The 19,479-nt window shown below is 39.4% G+C and overlaps 1 protein-coding gene across 7 annotated transcripts in view; it reads left to right on the forward strand.

The window, feature by feature from the left end:
• Nucleotides 1-19,479, forward strand: part of OSBPL1A (oxysterol binding protein like 1A) — a 76,133-nt gene that overhangs the window by 33,824 nt on the left and 22,830 nt on the right. For 5 of the 7 annotated variants that reach the window (XM_032697321.1, XM_032697305.1, XM_032697314.1 and 2 more), the window contains 2 exons: nucleotides 11,044-11,206; nucleotides 18,014-18,170. In XM_032697321.1, the coding sequence (XP_032553212.1) occupies nucleotides 11,044-11,206; nucleotides 18,014-18,170 (320 nt within the window). Of the gene's footprint in view, nucleotides 1-5,846; nucleotides 6,079-11,043; nucleotides 11,207-17,595; nucleotides 17,701-18,013; nucleotides 18,171-19,479 lie in introns of those variants that run through there. The other 2 variants (XM_032697347.1, XM_032697355.1) reach the window with 2 other exon arrangements.

A 19,479-nucleotide genomic window follows, 5' to 3' on the forward strand; every position in this document is an offset into this window, starting at 1 on the left:
CTACACTGCTTCCACAACAAAAGCATGTTCAGGTATGTTATTTGACCTTTGAGTAGAAATAGAGCTTCTTGTTAATCTTAAAATACAATAGTGTTGCTATTGCAGGTCCCTTTTTTTGAGTCAGGAACTATGGTGGGAGAAAAGAGTAGGGAGATCAAAACTGCTCGTCTTGTCTGGAAATATTCAGTGTAATTGGCCAGAGCATCAGCCTCTAGGCCTTGTCCAGGTCTACTGTAGCAGAAAAGCATCTGCAGGAATTTGGAGGGTTTGACCTGACGGACAGACATAAACTAATGGGGCATAGTCATACATGGGGATTTTATCGTTGTGGTGGGGAATAATCTTAAGTTGTCAAGATAATAGTATAGTTCCTCTAGGTAATGTGGTAATCCATATATGTCAGTAGTTTATACCTTTCTGGAAATGCTTACAAGACTCTTAATTGTAGATGTATGCTGTGCTGTGCATCCAAATTGGATTTTCTGTTGTTCCAGTGAAACCCCTTGCTGCAAGGTCAGACAAATCGAATTGAGTTTAAAATGAGGTGGCTGAGCCTTTCAGACAGCTTGAAACCTTAGACAGTTGCATCTGTGTGTATGGATAGCAGAAATCTAGTTTTGTCTGTATCTCCTCCAGCTCTGAAGCTGCATTTTGGGCTAAGGCCCAAAGTCTAATCTCACAGAATAACGAAGTGGAAATGGTTGAGGTTGGAAGGGACCTCTGGAGCTCCTCTGGTCCACTCCCCCTGCACAGGCAGGGCCACCTGGAGCTGAGAACATTGCTCAGAACCGTGCAATGGCTTTTGAGTGCCTCCAAGGATAAAGAGTCTACAACCTCTCTGGGCAACCTGTGCCAGTGCTTGGTCACTCTCACAGTGAAAAAGTGTTCCATGATGTTCAGAGGAAATTTCCTGTCTTGTTAGCTTGTGCCCATTCCTTCCTGTCCTACCACTGGGCACCACTGAGAAGAGCCTGGCTCAGTTGTCTTTGCACCCTCCCTTCAGGTGTTTATATAGATTGTTGAGATTTGTCCTGAGTCTTTTCTTCTCTCTCTTGAACAATCCTCAGACATCCAAATAGTACTTAAGGGGCAGGCCAGTACAGTAGTGTTAGACAGTTTCAGGGAACCATGTGTCAAAGATCAGCTGATAATATAAGGTCAGTGCTTTTTTTACTATTGTCTTTGCTCCCACATGCAGTTAATTGAAACTAAAAAGTGATGTGTCACTCTAGGCTGTCAGATCCTGTTTCAGCTTGAGGTGGGGAGAACCCTTGGTGTTCCTTAGACTTTCATCAAATCTGTAGTCTAGTTTTCTTCTAGCAGCCAGTGGGTTTTATTGAAGAAGTTTGTAAAAGAGCTTCTTAGAAGTTTAATCTGGGTCTCTTCTTGCTCTGAATGGTAGATGCTGCTAGATTGCATATTGGGGAGTAATAAATATAAGACTTATCGGTAAATAGCCTTGCTACAGATTTTTTGCAAAAAATTTAGAAAAACCCCAAAAAACCCCAACAACAGTAGAAAGCCTCCATCAGATAATAGCAGAATTGTTTGAGATCATTCATAAGGAGAGAAGATCTGTTCCACCGAATTAGAATATTTGGATTTTCTAGTCATTCTGTATTGTATTTCCATACTCCAAATCATATTTATCTGTCTGCCCTAACTGCTGGACAAGTGTCCACATCACATACTCTGATTTCAGGAAATGTCTCATCAGCTTACCCAGAGCCTGGCTGATGTCTGCTGGCTGTTGCCTGTTTAGGAGTAAGGACAAAAACTGTCTCAGAGGAATATTGACCCTAAGAAAAGACAGTCTTCTTAATGCTGCAAGTCCTTCTGAAAACTGAAGTAGAAATGAGATTTTTGCATTTGCGTCTAGTTTTGAAGTCTGATTCTTTAATATTGGTGAGCCTGTTCTGGACTACAGCAAGTAAGAATGCTCTCCAAGGTGGATTTCATTTGGAGATCAGAACTCCAGCACTGCATAGTAAAACTCGCTGTCAATTTCTAGCCTATGTAACATTTTTCACTTTTAACTAATTTGGTTGGCATCCAAAATGAAATAAAAACTATCGGTTGAGACATCTGAGGTTATCAGAAATGCGGAACAACTGTACAGCATGCATGTTTGTTTTGAATTGCTTGTAAAAAAAACACAACAACGTCAGTTATTCTTCATGAGTATTTAACAAGATTCCCAGCGTGGAACTTGTAGCACAGACAGCCAGCTTCAGAAGCGTTAATTTTTTTAATAGGAAGCTGTTTTCTCTCTGAGTCAACAACTGAGTCAAGTTGTGTAGCAGCCCTAGTAAGCCAGTAAGAGCCAACAAAAACATGGCAAAAACATGACAGTTGCTTCAAAAGAGAAAACATTATATGCATTCACTGTAATCCAGCTGGGAAGAAGTGTGGGGAAGGGAATACAAAGGGGCTGATCAAAGTTATCAGTGGTGTATATACTGAAAAATGGTTGAGGGAAGTAGTTAGAACAAAACTGCCTTAAGATCTATTTTCAAAACAGTCCTTAAGAACAAAAAGGAAATGTTTCCTGTATGCATTCTTAAGAACTCTTACATCTTAAAGTCTGGTCTCTGTTTGTGAGACTAGCAAACTTCAAAGATGTCCAGAGTCTCTCAAAGGGAAAAGACAAAAAAAAAGTCCCTACCTGGTGTGAAAACATGCAGCAATGTACTGTTCTGGTTCTGTTTTCATCTCTATAACTTACAGGCTTCGATGAGACCTTTTGTTTGAGTAAGGTTACTTGTGGCATACACCTCTGAGAACGTGAATGCCTAATCTCACTAGGGCAGCAAAATATCTTTTGGGATGTGGTTTTTTTCTGGTAATCTTGTAGTTCTGCAGCTTGAAACATGCTTCCCAAATGTGTACATCACTGATGTCATTGAGTCCCAGCTTGTTATGTTATTACTACTGGCAAGTGCGAATAGCAGCCATATTTAATTTCAGCTTTACTCAGAAGAAAAACAGTACTTCACACAAAGTGACAAAATTGGAAGGCTTTTTCTTTGAACTTCTGATAGTTGACTAATTGGTATTGTAATACTGGAACAAAAGTAGGGACAGAGTGTGCTCTGGAAACTGGCAAATTCTGCAGCTCTCAAACCTAAGTATACTTCATGAGATTTATCCGTTTACAGTTAAGTCTAAGTAAAATGTAAAGAACAAATACTTTTGAGAGGAAGACTTGGAATTGCCATTGAGTCTCACTTTAGAAACAAACCAGAAAATGCTCTGTTAACTCTTGATCTGTGCAGAATCACTTTGAAGAAAAGAGCTTCTCTGATGGAAAAGCTTAAGCCCAAGCTTTTAAGCTATCTTTCTAATTTGCACTCAGAAATTAAGTCGTTGAGGTTCCTTGTGCTCTTAGACAGGTTCCTGGCTCAGAACTGTGACATTCTCCATTGGTTAAAATTGTAGTGCTTCATCAGCCTATGAATAAACAGACTTTGACATAGCCAAATGTGGAAACAGGAGAGGGGAAGGAGGGCAGCAAGGTCTGTGTTGAAGAGGAAGTGTTAGTGTCTTAGGAGAGAAAGATGGGAGGTGAACAATCTTTGTCCCTAGCATGTGGATAGTTCAGAAACTGTTATTCCAGGCAGTCTTAAATGATGAATTTTTATATTAGACATGCATGCTGGAAGAAGGGTGCTGAGTGCTCTCAACATCTCCAGCTTTTCTCTTGAAAAACAGTTCTCTTACTGCCTAGATGTCTGTCTGTGTTGACATGATCCTGCCAAAGTATAAATTTCTTCTAGGTGGACTGTAACTTGGTTCCTGCTTCTAGCAGTGCTTCTACTGTATTTGTTTTATGATCATATCTGGTCCTTTCCTTCATTAGAAGAATTTGATTATGTTGATATATAAATATGTCTACATAAAAATATGTATTTTATTTTACTAATAAATGAAATATGGGGAAATACTTTAACTCTCGGAAGAATGAAATGCAGCCTTTCCAAATCAGCCCTGCTAAACTCCTCCTCTTGAACTTTTGAGGTGAATGTTCGTAGTTACTGACTAACAATGAACTGTTGTGTTCATCTGGGGAATGGCTGCGGCAGAGTCGTATGACTTGATTTACAAAGTCTTTGCTTTCTCCTATAGACTTGGGGTTGGGATGTAAGAGAATAGATTCCCAGGACTTTAAATTGGTATGTAGGGGGTTTGCTTTTGTGTATGCGGGTCTTTCAGCCTTTGTACAAAAAGAAACTTTATCGGTGATGTTTTCTGTGTGTGGATCGGAAAGAAAGCCAAACGTTGTGTTAGCCTTCTGAGTGTTCTTATTCTTTTGAATTTGACAATCTCAGTAAGATGTGGTACTGTGATGCTATAGCTATAGAGTCAGCTAGGCAGACTTTGGAGATAAAGACTAATGCTGTCTTGTGATACAGTAAATAACCCTTTGCCTAGCACCACTGAGCTCAGCTTACCTCCTTGATTAACTGATCACATCTTGTGTTGCATTTCAGTACTTGCATGAGCAGTAGTTCAAGTCAGTGGCAAGGCCTATGTAACTCTGGTTTTAGATCTGATAGGTCTCTGAAGGCAGGTAACTGCCAAGCTTATAGCACAGAGAGAGGGGAAAACTAAGCAAGAAACAATGGTTGAAATAAAGCATGACCTATTTTGGGTCAGTCCTCTGTACCCCAAGTTGAGCCAAGGCTGTGATGAAGTTTACAAGAGCTAGTTTACTCCAGCAAGTGAGGAATTATGATGCAAGACTTTAACATACCTGTAAGATAACAGACGTTTGTCACAAGTTCCTTGTGGTTGGTGGTAATCAGCAGGAGGGCTCCATGTGGAAAGGCCGATGTGTAAACAGATCAGAACTCCAAAAGTTTTGTATAAAGTATTTACCTGCTTTAGGGCTTTACGAATCTAGGGATGTGTTCATGAAATTGACTGCATCTGGTTAAGAGGAAAGCAGGATTATACATATTCATATCATGTACTAATATGTGCTTAGTGGGAGTTAAGTCCCATGAGGTAAAAATTAATCCTTTTTGAAAATTTATTTTCTTTCTGGAAAACATCCTGTATTGAAGCTCAAGTATTGTTAAAACTGTGAGAACTTTCAGAGTGAGTTCTTTATGAAGCAACTGTTTTCAGTTTTCACTTCAGTAGCAGCTTAAGCAACAATTCAGTACTCTACTCCAGGTAGCAGAAAATCTGAAAGCATGTTTCATAGAAATGTCTGTTAGAATAAACAAACAGTATGTATGAAACTCTGCATTACACCTGTGATTTGCACTGTTAACCTCAGGTGTTTTGGTAGGGGTTTTATTTGGTATGAAGGTTACAGAAGCAGGGAGACAGAATTCTTGCTTTGGATCCCCAGTGCTTCCTGTGAGTGGTTTTCTGTAGTGTAATGTGTTACAACACAGTGTTTTGTAGGTTTTGTGTTTCAGGATAGTATGTCCTGTTGGAATAGCTGACTCTGGAAACTATCAGTTTCATATGAATAGATGTAGTGGGAAACAAGTGACAGGTTTGATTGGCCTTTACTTCATTACAGAAAACATCAGGAGATGTCCAGAGGAAAATGTCAGTTCTACTGTAGCAGCATTTTTCTAATTCCTTAGTTACATGTTAATTTCCAGCCAGGTGTTAGACTAGCCCTTAACCTCCTACTGAAAACTTGCACCTCTTGTCTGTGCTTTGTGGCAAATGTCCCATAAGCAATGGTGTTAGCGGGAGAATGGAATTTCTGTGGCAACTGGACAAAGCCATTCATTTTGAAAACCAAAACCTCCCTTCTGAGTCGTCAGAGACATTGGTGAGGCGGTGTCAGAGGCAGCTCTCTTGCGCTCAGCTTACTGTAGAGCAGAACTGGTACGGGGTGTTCTGACAGTCTGGCAGAGTCTGGCTTCAGATCCCCTCGTGGTTGCTGTGTGAAAGAGGAGGTTCTTCCTTCCAGCCCAGCTCTGAAGCCTGCATGTTTTTTGGGCAGTCGTTCCTAACACTGAAGTTGAGTGCTTGAAAGTAAAATTCAACTAAATCACACTGCAATGCTGTGAAGTCTGTCTTTATCTCAGTACAGAAGAAATAAGAACTAAGGTATGCTGTCTTTTAATTACTATTTTATGTTAAGGGCGGGTAGCACTACATATTATTGAAGTGTCTGTATTTGTTCTGTGCCTTGCTTGCTGTATGTTGGTTTTAGTGTTTACTTGCAGCTGCAATAGCATGTCGCTGAGGTGATCTCTTACTCTATTGGCATAAAGTGGTGTGATCCTTTTCTACTCCACAAAAGTGCCACTGTTGTTGGGCATTAATTTAAATTAAAAACATCCAGCACCAAACAAAGCAAGTATTCTGTGTATTGTACTAAGATGTCTTCAGGAGGGACAGAGAAGCCTTGGTTACAGGCTATGCTGATACAGTTCAAGACTTGCGGTTTTAAAAAAGAAAAAAGAAGGGGGGGAAAAAAAGAAAGAAAAAGTAGTCTTTAGTCCATGTTACTTTTCTCCCACCTACCTAATGGAAGTTGAGGGTACAGAAAGGAATGGGACTGGTGTCTGTTAAACACAGATAAGCTTTTTGACATTCTGGAATGAGCACATGAGCTTTCTGCCAGTAATACACAGTAAAGGAGTTAACTTTTAAACCATGTATTTGTTCTCAGCTGGATTTCTAATCATGTGGAAAGACAATAAGAGTGTCTGCAATTAGTTTGTTGCTTTCCTTTAACAAAAAAAAATAGGTCGAACTGCTAAAATAACTCAGTACAACTATTTAAACTCAGAATTTTGTGCTTAGAGTCTGAAGGACTCAAATGTTACAGGAAGCTGTTGGAATCAGGTTTCCATTCAGTTAAACCAAAAGTGAAACTGGTTACCAGAACTCTGATATCAAGTCTTTTCAGCTGGAGAAGTATGTTTTTAAAAAACAAATCGTTGCGGTGACCTAGAAACACTGACACAGAACCACCAAGACTTCAGTGTCAGGTTATAGCTGTGCCTATAGCTGTTAAGGGTAATGATGGAGTTGTTGTTTACTTCTGAGACAAAGCTAGATGGTTTCCATCAGCCATCAGCAATAGTAAATCTGAAGTTTGACTATAATATTATTCTCTTTAGAGATGGAAACAAGACTGATCTTAACTGTCATTGTCTAACAGTGCAAGCGCAAGCCCAATTTCATTGATAACTATTTGCAGATTAGCTCCTGACAAGGGTAAGGTAGGAGGCCTGACCAGTAGAACATTGGGAACTCAGCTGGCCTCATGCTGGGCTCACTAGAGCACTCTGTGCCACTGTCTCTGTGAAGCTCAGTGGAAAGCTTATACTGCTGGTGGTGGTGCTGGCATTGTGGGCACCACTGACGGGGATCAAAAAGATAGCAGCCATTCCATAGTTGGAAAATGAGGAGCTAGACTCAGCACAATGTGAATTGCCATCTGTCTCTCAGTTCAGACACCACTACTAAAGGTACCATGCCTGTATTACATGCTGTGCCTTACACAGGCTGCCAATAAAATGACTCTTTCAATAATTCCTCAGTATGCTCAGACTGGATTTCCAGAGCTTTGTATAAACAGATATCTACATCACTTTGGTGTGATGTTTACTACATTATATAAATATTTGTATCACCACGTTAAATGGGTGGCACTCAGCTAATGCATCTTTACAAAATCAGGTGATATTTCACTGAAAAATGTTGGTTTCTCTGTGTCCAGTTTAATAGACTGAAATGCTTCTCAACTTTATTGTTTTATGCTCGTCTTCCTGCTTATTACACGGATCCTGAAGTTTTTGTGTTAATAACAATTTTTAAAACTAGTCTGGAGGTTCCTTCTGTCGTCTTGCAGTTGTTTTTGTGTTGGGGCACTGAAGAAGGACACGATGGGAAAGAACTTTTGCAAAAGGAGTAAAGCTGAGATGTCATCTCCAAAAGCGGTGGTGGAGTAGGGAGGAGGGTGGACTAATTCACCTCAGAATTTATTGATTGGCCAAGTCTTGTGAATGAGAAATAGAGTATGGCAAAATTATGCATAATGGGAGTCTGCTTCTTACGTTTTGGGAAAACTTGTCACTCAGCTGATCAGTTATGTTGTTCAATAAAATATGCTTTAAAAACAGTACTAATCTGCCTGTGGTGTTTCTTGTTAAGCTTGTAAGAGAGTGTGTGGTCCTGGGAAAACAAAACAAAACTAAAAAACCCAACAACATAAAAGACAAACAAAAATCCCCATCCTCCCTTTACAATCATTTTACTGCAAGTAGGTTTTAGGAGGTGTGTCTCATCACCTTGTTTTTTATGATTGATGAAGTGGTGGTATCTCTTTGAGCTGCTTTTTGTTAAAAAACCTGCTTATTTCAAACAAGGTTCTTTGTCCTGTATTTTTAAGTAGAGTTCATAAAGATTGTCTTAGCTCTATTTCTGCAGCATAGCTTTTTTACAAGTGAAATCAGTTTAGTAATGGTAGTAGAAACTTTTTTTATTTATTTTTTCATTCTGACATTGACGCTGTGGAGCTGTTTTGGTGCTTAAGAATGTAGTGTATTTACAGACAGTATTTCCTGAACATGACCTTCAAGGAACGAGTAGTGTAGAGGTGCTAGGATGTAAAGGTTGGTAGAGCCACCTCTGGGCTTACTGAATGTGTATGTCCATCCCACAAGCTCAGTACTGTTGTCAAAAGTTTTTATTACACATTTCATCTCAAGCCGCGAAAAATTGAATTAAGGTTCCTTTAAAACCAGGTTATTCAGTTACAAATGAACATCCCAAAGATTACAAGCAACAAACTTAAATGGGTTTTCTTTTTTCTTTAGCTTCTGGCTAGGGTTCTGTTCCTTATGTGACAGATGACAAGGTCATTTTTTTTTAGTTTTGTTACCTACTAGTGGTGTGACTAGTAAGCGTTTGGCAACTAAGAAGCCTAGAAGTACACAGAAAAGTGAACCTCACTGTAAAGCTGGCGATTTATTTTCCAAATGAGAATTTATTTGTAGTACACCTTCTGCAATTCTGAATAGCTCTACACTGTGATAGGGCAGAGGAACCTTAAAGTCAAGAAAATACTATTTTGGAGGAGGCATAGTGTCTTAAGTGTATCTGTTGTTGCTTGTTTAGTCACACAACTGTGCTTTTAAAAGATGCAAAAAAAAGTCTATTTGGGTATTTAAATTATTTCAATTTTCCTTCAATTTGCTGTAAGTTTTAGATAAATGTTTAAATTGCTCAAATCACTTACCAAACCAAAGCATTAGAGCATAATGGCATCTAATTGAATCCTGGAAAAACAATATTATTGCAAATACCATTTTAATAGCTGTTTTACTTTGCTCTTTCGTAACAATGAAAAGTACCACTTTATTTTCAGTCCTCTATCCTCCCTGTCTCAGGAGAGTAAAATACTGATGCTGGTTCTCTAAGTGGGTGGTTCCTTAACTGTTTGATAACATACCAAATGTATTAAGCAGAAACTGCTTAATAATAGATCTTTTGCACTGGCATGTCTGATTTGTATGAAACATTGCAGTAATTGGCTTCATTGGTACTGTCAGAGTGAACTTTAAATGAAAGTGACGGTAACTAGTCCAGACTTTTTTTCATTTTGTTCAGGGTAAAGCTATTAAACAGTAAGTGACTTACTGGTTTTTCTGCTTTCAATTAGCAACCCAATTTTATACTCTTTTAATTATCATATAATTGGATTCCCCCCTTACACTCAGAGCCTGGCAGCCAAACCAGCTGATTTAGTATTTGGCACAACTGAGGGGGTGAAAATTTCTTCTATAAATCTTTCTCTAGAGGATATGTTTCTACCAGCATAGGAGCTCTTCTCTGGAAGTGGCAAATCTCCTTTAGTAACTGTTTTCTAGCCTCCTTTGTGCCCAACTCTGAATTCACTATTTGAGTAGTGGTTGTAACTGAGGGGGCTGAAGCCTCCAAAGTAAAGCTTTAATGTAAACTGTAACCAGATAGGACATACGAACAGTTCTTAAATTAGATTCAAAAAGTTAATGTTGGTATATGTGTGAGTTGTCCCTGTAACTGTTCCAAGAGATTAATTGTCATGTCCTTGCATGTTCTTAGTGGGAATTAGTGTTGTAAACTGACCTGTGAAAGTAAAGTGGAGGACAAGGCAGGGGTTGGGGATGCTTTTAAAAATGGACTCGGAGAGAGAAAGGAAAAGACTCGGTGATTTAGGGACTGGAGGAGAGGTAGCACATTGAAGCCTTGCTAGGCTAGGAGAAGTGGTCTTTCCTGAGCCTTCAGCTACAGCCTTCTCCCCTCTGCTGGCAGACAGAGAAGGCAGGAATGCACCAGCAGAAAAAAAAAAACCTAAAGGGGAAGTAGGAAGGACATGTTGCTCTTCCATTACTTGTCCTGAATGCAAAACATGGATAACATCATCCTCTCTGGAGCCAATTGCATGTGTGGGTTTAAAAAAAAGTCCACCATCTGTTGGCTGGGCTTCTCTTTTTGTCAACTTCTGGTTCCTCTGTAAACTGTTTTGGGAATGCGGAGGGAGGGCTGTTTGGATTGACTTTAAGTCAGTATCAGAGGAATTTTTATTTGAACCTCCTTCTGTAATCCTCAGGGTTAAATGTTTTCAGCTCATAGTTCAGTTGCAGTTATTTGTAGCTGGCATTCACATTTGCTCTGTAATTCAATTTAGATGATGCTGCTTGGCCTAAATTGGAGCCGACTAGTAGAAGGAGCTTGGTCCGTGTAGAAACCGATCACTAACTCCATAGTTCAGGTCATCTAAGTAGAGCTGTAAACATTTCCCCTCAGTTTTAAGGTATAGTTCTCTAGCTCAAAATCACTTATGGAATTGTGATTGATACTGTCAGATCTTATTTGTCAGATTTCTCAACTACTAAAAATGCTGACTAACAACCTTATTGTCATCACAGAAATATTGTAATATTCTATTTAATCCATATGTTTCCAGTTCCAGCTGTTTGCTAGTTATTTATTTATTAGAGTCTATTTTCTGAATAGCTTCCAGCTACACATTCTTCGGAGAGATGAGATTTTATTCATACATGTATCTACTTATAGGTGAGGAATTTGAAACTGGAGCATGAGCAGGAGAAAAACAAGATCTTGTCAGAAGCATTAGAGACACTCGCTACCGAACACCATGAACTAGAGCAGTCGCTGGTGAAGGGATCTCCGCCTCTCAGCATCCTCAGTGAAGAGCAGTTCTATGATGCTGTTTCAGGTAAGTAACGATGTCCAGAATGTGATTGTGTAGCCAGCTTGTGTGTAGTGAATGTGTTGGGGGTGGGGGAGGAGGGTGGGAGCAGTCTCACTTTAAGTGAAATCTCTGCCTTTTTAATGTGGACCTAATTTTAGGAAAATGCTGTATGTGCATTAGAAGCAGGGCTCTAAAAATTTGCCAGATTTCATCTGTAGAATTGTTTTGTTTCACCTTAGCATAAAAAAAGGTTGCAAAACCACAGGACAGTAATGACAGGTCTGGTTGCTTGGGTGTCTATGTCCTTTTTTTAAATTGCAAAACTTAAGGCTCCTATTTTGGGAGCCATAGCTGTATCTTTTAGCCTTCTGACTTGCTTTGTCTATGGTGGTGTATGCTGTTTCCTTTGTCCATAAAATCCCTAGTTTTGAGGGATAATGAGGCTAAGAAAGGCTTGTTCCATTTCAATTTTGTATACTCAAAGTGTTAGAGGTGGAAGAAAAGGATGAATCAAAATCCTGTGTGCGTTTCTGAAATGTCTTTTCATTCCCTATCTGCTCTTCAGTTTAGTATCTTTCATATTTTCATATGCAGAGCATGCAAACAGTGATTTTGGAAGATTCTGAACTTCCTAAGACGATTACAACATGCATTCATATAGAAAGGCTGTACGTAGTACAGCTCAATAGTGGCTCGAACTGGGTGATCACAGAGCACAGAGCTGTCTGTAACTATGGAGGATTTGGAAGAGCTAATCTAACTGTAGCAGATAATGAGGTTGTGATGGCAAACTTCATAAGCAAGTATGGGGTTACTTTTTCTGTGAGTGAACTGTCTGATGCTTCTGACAGATGAGAAAAGCGGTGTTTCCAGACTCCGTGATAGGTGTTCTGCAGTGGGAAACTTAAGCAGGGAAAAAAAACAGGCGAAGTGGGATCTATGCACAGGAACACAGGGAATCAACAGCAGGAGGAGAAGAGACTAAGGAACACTAGAAACAAGTTCTTCAAGCAGAACCAAAAGAACAGTTCTGCTGAAAGGCCTCAGGCTCTTTTGATTGTCAACAAGGCTGAGAATAGTTCTTTATCTGATGCTACTGGAATGTAGTCTCTCCAGCCAGGCTTGCTTTGTGTATATGAGAGAATATTCAGCTTTAAAGAGCTGTTATTCTATACACCTCACCCAATCTCTAAATTTTGTTGAATGGAAATGTCCAAAGCCACCTCCATAGTTGTCAGAGGTGATGGCTTTGTCCTTGGAAGCTATGAACAAATCTCATCGAGTGGATTTGTAAAACTATGAAACTCATTGAGCGCGTGGATATACACACATATATATAAAAAAATCATATATGTCATTTCTCTCTCCTTCAGGAAAAGTTACTTGACGTAATTCATCTTAATTGCATTTTAAATAATTTTCTGGGACAGAATCACTTTCTTGACTATCTGTCAGTTTCATCAGACTGATGTTAGATTCTCTTCTCTAGGTGTTTTGCATTTAGTGCTTGGCAGAGATTAGGGTCCTGTTTGTCTCTAAAGGCAGAGTGACTAGAAAAAGGAAATTGTGGCATTTTCCTGAGTGCTGGATGCATGTTATCACTTTCACCATAAGCACAAAAGCAATTAGTCTTTTGTTGGTGTGGTTTGAGGTGAGTTTTATTAATCACTGGGATCCTGGTAAAGCTTTGTAACCTTCTTACTTTTCTACCGTATCTGTGGAGTCTCAGCTTGAAGGCTTCTTGTCTCTCTATGACAAGAATGAAGTGAGAGCAGAGAATCTGGGGATATTTGACCCTCGCTCAGAGTTTTGGAACGTGGGTCTTCTTTCTCAGGCTAATGAGATGGGAGATATGATCCTAAATATTTTCATAGTAGAGAGCAGTGCATAGGCCTAATTGTCAGAAGCTAAAAATTTTTGTTTCCAGAAGTTTAAATTGCTATGACTTTGTCTTCAAAGCTTTTGTTTGACCTGATTTGCAAAGTTAAATTATATTGACTTGGACAAATAGCCACATTTCTAGGCTGTATAGGAAATTGAACAAAAACGAATGTATTTTAACAGGGTGATATAACAAGTTAGAATGTCTGTCACTGGGAAAATGCCGCTACTTAGACTATTTCTTCTATTAGGATACCATCTTTTTCTACTTAGAGTTCTCTGAATTTTTAAATCTCCACTGTAGGAGTGAGTTTAGAAGTGAGAGTGTTGCATAACTAGGCTTGCACTTTGAGCTGAGGAGCTGTTAGTTTTGACTTGACAGGTTGAAAGAAGAAGCCACTGCTGCTTTTTGTTTTGTTTTTTAAGAGAATGTTGTCTGCATGTAAGACACTTCTTGTTTACTCTCAAGGAAAGTATATCACTAGTGGGACAATACAGAGCAACACACGACTTTCAAACAGGTTTTTGAGGAAGAAGTATATTCGAAAGAATGTGCTCATGGCAACAGCAACTTGTCCACATTTAGTTCACATTGTAGAGGAATCCAATTGCTCCTGAGTTAAGCTGAATCAGAAGATACAGTCCAGTTGCTGTTGGACACTCAGTCCACGGTAGCAGAGTAGAGCTAATCTGAAGAGACCACCACCAGAAATGTGTCTGTTTCAATTGTTAAGTGCTCAGCACCATCTGTTCTGCTTGCAAATCTGCTCCAGCCAAGCCATGCTACGTGCTAATGTTGGCATAGACTGAATTGGTCACTGTTAAGTCTGTGTTGTGTACTTCTCTCTGCAGAAATTGTGGCCACAGTTACAGAAATATCCTCTTTCTTTTCCAAAACTGGAGTGAGGAAAATATTTGTAATGTGCCAAGATTACTTCCTGAAGTTGAAGTCTGTTTTCTGAAGTCTATTCTCATTTTATTTTTAAGTGATATACTATTGTCAATGCTTTCTGACTGTTGTGGTAACTCCTAAATCCCTGCAATGGGAAAGCAGTAGACACCAAACGTGAAAGGAAGAACCTATGGGAAGTGAGAGCTACTTTTGCTGCCAAAACATGGTTAAGAACAGCAAAGTTAAGGGTGTTATTAATCTGAATTCTGATAGCAATAGGTCAGTTAACAGTGCTTCCTGGTGTGCTGATCCTCTCATCGTGGAAATGGTGGAAACGTGTAATTAAACTTGATATCACACAGTGCTGGAGCTCTCACTTTCAGGATTGAATGCTTAGCATGTGTCAAAGTCGTCTATGTTTAAGGCAGGGGAAGAAGTACTAAAAAAGTAGACAAATTTAGAAGGAACAATGCCATCTTCTAGAGAGCTGGAGAAGTTGCTAGCTTTGATTAAGAATACAGACCTGAGGAGCATATGAAATGGAATACAAATGCAGTCTCCATCCACATTGCTGAAAAATGGCTAAGCAGGTCAGGAATTAAAGGGTAAAGGTACTTGGCTTTTGCTTTGCAGATAAGATTCCCTGCTCATATGCAGACTGTACACCCGGATTGGGAAGAGCTTAGATCTGCCTTGGGTTTTCTCTTTAACAGGTTTTATCTGAGAGGTGGGGGGGTTTTTTCTGCAAACACAACTTTTGTGTATGTTGAGGGGGTTATTGATAGGTTTACATGGATGAAGTCTTACAATAAAATCAGTTATTTAGATACAGAAATATTTAGGTACACTAAAGCTAACCTGTCATAGTACAGCTTCAACTGGTATATACCACTACTGGGTGCTGTGTTTATAAACTATACAAATGGTAAAAGAAGTAGTAGACTACTTCTGTTGCTTTTGCTCTCTTCCAGTTATCAGATCATGAAGGAATAAAAAGGGTACAAATAACATGGAAACCTATTGCCCTTCCTTCCATGTTTAGCATAGTTTGTCAAGTGGCTTTTTTTGAACGTGTACCAAAAATACTTCACAGCCTCTGTGAGAACACTGCTGCCTGTGGACTTCTTGCCTTGAATATAGTTAAAAGAATGAATTCAAGTATCTCAGAGGGATGGGAAACACCCAGTCAGAATTCAAACCCAACTGTGCCAGTAGTGTTTAACCTTTCTCAGGTGTATTTATTAATCAAATACATTGGCCAAACTTTTCTGTCCGGATCTGAAGACTTACCAGTTGCTACAATAGGAGATGAACTCCCTTGAGTTAAGTCTCTGTCATTGCTTTGGCGGGAGTTAAGTCTCTGTCATTGCTTTGGCTGTTTCCCCTTGCTCTCCCGCCCTTGCCAAAATGTAACTGGTGTTTTACTGTTACTCTTTCAGGTTTCATGAGCTGAAGAGCTTCCTAGTCAGCCTGATCTTGTCTCAAAGATTACTTAAAAATTTTGGCTTGGGGACAGGGATTCTTATTCCTTCTCCCCCCTCCTCAACACCCCCCCCCCCCCAAGTTCAGTAGAAAAAAGAAAACCCTCATTTTCTCCTAGTCATCTGTTTGACAGCTGCTCTGTAGAAACTTGTGAATATAAATCTTTTTTTGCAGTGACGGGGGAGTATGCAAATCTTAATTCAGAAAAGAGTTCGCTGCAAGTGCACAAGGAAAAGCTCCATTTGAGTTGCCTGTTGATCTGTGTTCACAATGCAGTACTAGGCTTGTTCACTCTGACACCTTAACAAGCTCTCAAGGCTTGTTAGGCTCATTGGGTTAAAGGAGGTAGCTGAGGTTTAGGGATTGGAGACTGAGATCTTTGGTGGCAGGAGCTGTTGTAGACATACTTTCTCAGTTTCTCTGGAAAATGGGTGAGATGTCTCTAGAGAGCAATTTCTTAAAACAGTGTTGTGTTTCATTCTTCTGCTGTTATTTACTGTATAACATGCTCTTGTGTTAAGTAAGGCACCTGCTTTGGAGAAGGCTGGCTAGTCAGTGCCTACACCTCTGGAGAGGTTTGCAGGTGCAGAGCTCAGTCCATCAGAATTGTCTCTCGGCATTATAAGGCCAGCACTAGGAAAACTGATCATGTTTGGTGTTTAAAAATGCTTGTTATATTTAGAAGCATATCTGAGAGCAATTGGCAGTTCTGGTGAAGCTTACCTGTCCTTTCCTTTCTACCTCTGGAGTCCTAGGTCTGTTGCAGAAACTCAGTTTGAGGGAATTTGTGTGTCATGACTCTGTCTGAAAGCAAGACAGTCCCTGATGGTACGGGAGACAAAAGGACCCTATATGAGACAGACTTTGCTTAATGTTACTGGAGTGTCTCTTCCTCTGTGATATTTGGATATACAGGAAAATGGTGTTTTCCTGACTGCCTGGACTTATGATCTCTGAAGAAATCTGTATTTTTATGTAAGAGACTTGTCCGCAAGTAAAAATGCTTCTTCTTATCCTACTTGTTATATATAGTACCCACCAAACTAATGCTTTGATATGTTATGTCATAATTTGGCACAGAACTAGACTGATAAATTTGGGGAAAATTGTGAGAAGATTCTCTGGAGTGCCAGTCCACTTTTTTTAACATATCCTCAGCACCAGCTGGCGTACTTTTCATTCCCTAGCAACTGGCTAAATTTCAGTACTGTCTTGATGAGGATAAGGATGGATATTTTAATGAAAGATCTCCTTTATGCTTCTAGATATCTCTCTAGCGAGAATGAAGACATTGTGACACAGCTCATCCATTCATCAGGATTTTGTCCTATTCTTGACCCTTCTGTAATCTGGATGTAGTAGAAAGTCCTCTTGTCACTATTCCCTTCAGCAAAGCAACACATAATTTACATGTTCTGGAAAAGCTGGCATAGTTTTTGAAAGAGAAAACAAGAAAGCACCTGGCAGTAGACAGCTGTGACTGAGATATTCTTTGGGATGGACTGCTACTTCAGCAGGTTTTGATTACTAGTTTTGAATTAGAATGAGTACGTGAGAGAATGACTAATTTTGCAATTATTTCTCTGGGGTTTTGCAGCCAAGTGCAGTAGCATATGCTGAAAGCAGTACATATTAGGAATGGTGTCTACTACAGTTTGTGTCCGCTTTTTTTCAGGAGCAACGAGGCTTGCATTAAACTGTTTACCATGTTTTACCTGATTTTTGCTAAAGGATTTTTTCAGTGGGATAGGAATTGATGTCTTGAGCTATTCCCTTACTTCCTGGAACTTGCAATTGGATAATGCTTTGATAATCTTGTCAGGTTTGAAAGAAAATATGACACAAAAATGCAGCCTTTTGCCAGGAAATTCTTACTTTCTGATTTGGGGCAAGATTGTCTCTTCTCCAGAGCTGGACAAGCGCTACCTGACCAAAACACTGGTTGGAAAGAGGGTAGTGGTGTTGGCGTTGGTGTTGAGCTTAGTTATATGTGACATGGATTGTACTATTAACCTGCCTTCCACAGTACAAAGTTTATCTTGTTTGATTAGTGAGTTTATCGTTTAGACTTTGCTGGGATTGTGTAATCTACTGCAGACAGTTGGTGTAATCTACTACAGGCGATACCTCCTCCTGTTCTTTGGTACCTCTTCAGTAACCTGGAAAGTGAAAGTTGATAAACAGCACTGAGTGTCTTAAGAACTTAGACCTAACTGAAGAAGGAGTCATTACTGGAACGTCGAGGTGCCTGTTAGTTAGCTAGGTAAGGTACTGGCATCTCTATGACATTGACACTTGTCCTAAGCAAGTTCTAGTAGCTTCAGTTAAATAAAAATGTCAGATTTTGGCTCTGTTTGATAGCGAATTTTTAATATACTGTGTTCTTGCTTATTGTGCAGTGTCTTTACATCTACTGCAGCGATCTGTGGCAGTACTAGTTACTTATCAAATGGATGCTGTCATCAGGACACAGTAGCCTACTTAGGTTTCAGTTTTTTACGCAGAGGGGAGATCTGTTAGTGACTGAAGTCTAGCACTGGCGGTAGATTCATTAACATGCACCTGCTCTTTTGCAGATTCAGAATCTGAAAAATCTTTAAGTGGGTTTGAAACAACAGCAGCCTACTCACTAGAGGACAACATGGATTCAAAAGATACAATAACTTCAAGCATGTCTGAAGAAAAGGTTTGTGGCAGTGGGGAATCGCTGTCTAACGGAATCAAAAAACACAGGTAGGATGTTGTCCGTTCTTGAAGTATTATCATGTACATTAGTGGTGAGTAAAAAACCACAGAAATCTGAAAAGCTAACAGAAAACTTTTAAAACTTTGTTCAGGATGATTGACAAGTAGTTGGTTGTGCTATGATTTTATAAAGAATGTTTTTTCAAGGCTGTTGTGCTCCTTTGCACCTTGTTTTTTTATGATCCAATCTGACCAAGTAAAAAATAAAATATAACATGCTATTTAAAAATGGACACACTTGTTTTTTATTAGATCTTATTGAAATCTATGTGGATTTTAATTCCTTCATGTATCTTTAATGACCTATACCTCCTATTGCCTCTTTAATTTCCAGTCATTTGATCCTTCTGTTGGTATCAGGAATGAATGAAAAATATTGCTAGCCTGGCATCAGAAACTCAAATGTGAACAAAGGGAGTCTTATTCTAAAAGTCTCATCCATGTTTTATGTGCTTATTTTGTGCTGTCAAATGATCCATTTTTGTTTGTTTCCTTGCCGATAAAGAAGGACAATAGGTCTGGAGTTAATGAGATGTAACAGACACCACTATTCTCCAGTTTCAGTGAAAGGGCAATATAACGTTTGTGCTACAGATCAAGCCAGACTTCAGCATGTTTCAAAAAGAGTACTTTGGAAGTGTTTTGGATATGCAGAACGATGATGGGAATACCAGATTTCTTTTAAAACAGGAAATTAATGTTTAATTTTACAGAAGCAAGCAAGACAGGCTTTAATTACTTTAACTTAAATAGTTAAATTGCAGTAACTGTTGAAGTGTGTGGTAACCATCAGAGACGTAATGTTTCAAGGTTCGACCTCTGAGTGTGCCATACTAAGACTAAGGCCGATGAGAGCTTGGGTGGAGTAATGGGTGGTTTGGGAAGATAACATAAAGCAGCTGACTAAGCGTGTTGCTTTGCGCTGTTGTGCTGTTAGCAACGTAATATTTATGGCCTTGGCCAAGTGCCTTTCCTAATTAGAGCAGGAAGTTCAGGAGTGGGGTGGGGCCAGTAGATGAATGCAATCTGAATTGCATTCACTGTCTTGGAAACAATGAGGAGAAAAGAAGCAATTCGTAATCAACATGAAAATGATGGTACAGGTTGAGTTGCATTGTCATTAGGAGTCTTAACAGGAATTGGTCTTCTGTTTGCCATAAAAAAGAAGTTGCTTGGCAAGTGTTCGTAGTGCTACACTGTGCTGTCAGAACTGTAGAGAGCAGGTGACTGGAGGAGCGTTTCAAATCTATTGGTTTTATAAAGAGTAATGAAAAGTAATAAACAAGTACCTCTGTGC

Source organism: Chiroxiphia lanceolata, chromosome 1, assembly GCF_009829145.1.
Source record: "Chiroxiphia lanceolata isolate bChiLan1 chromosome 1, bChiLan1.pri, whole genome shotgun sequence".
NCBI classification, from domain to species: domain Eukaryota; kingdom Metazoa; phylum Chordata; class Aves; order Passeriformes; family Pipridae; genus Chiroxiphia; species Chiroxiphia lanceolata.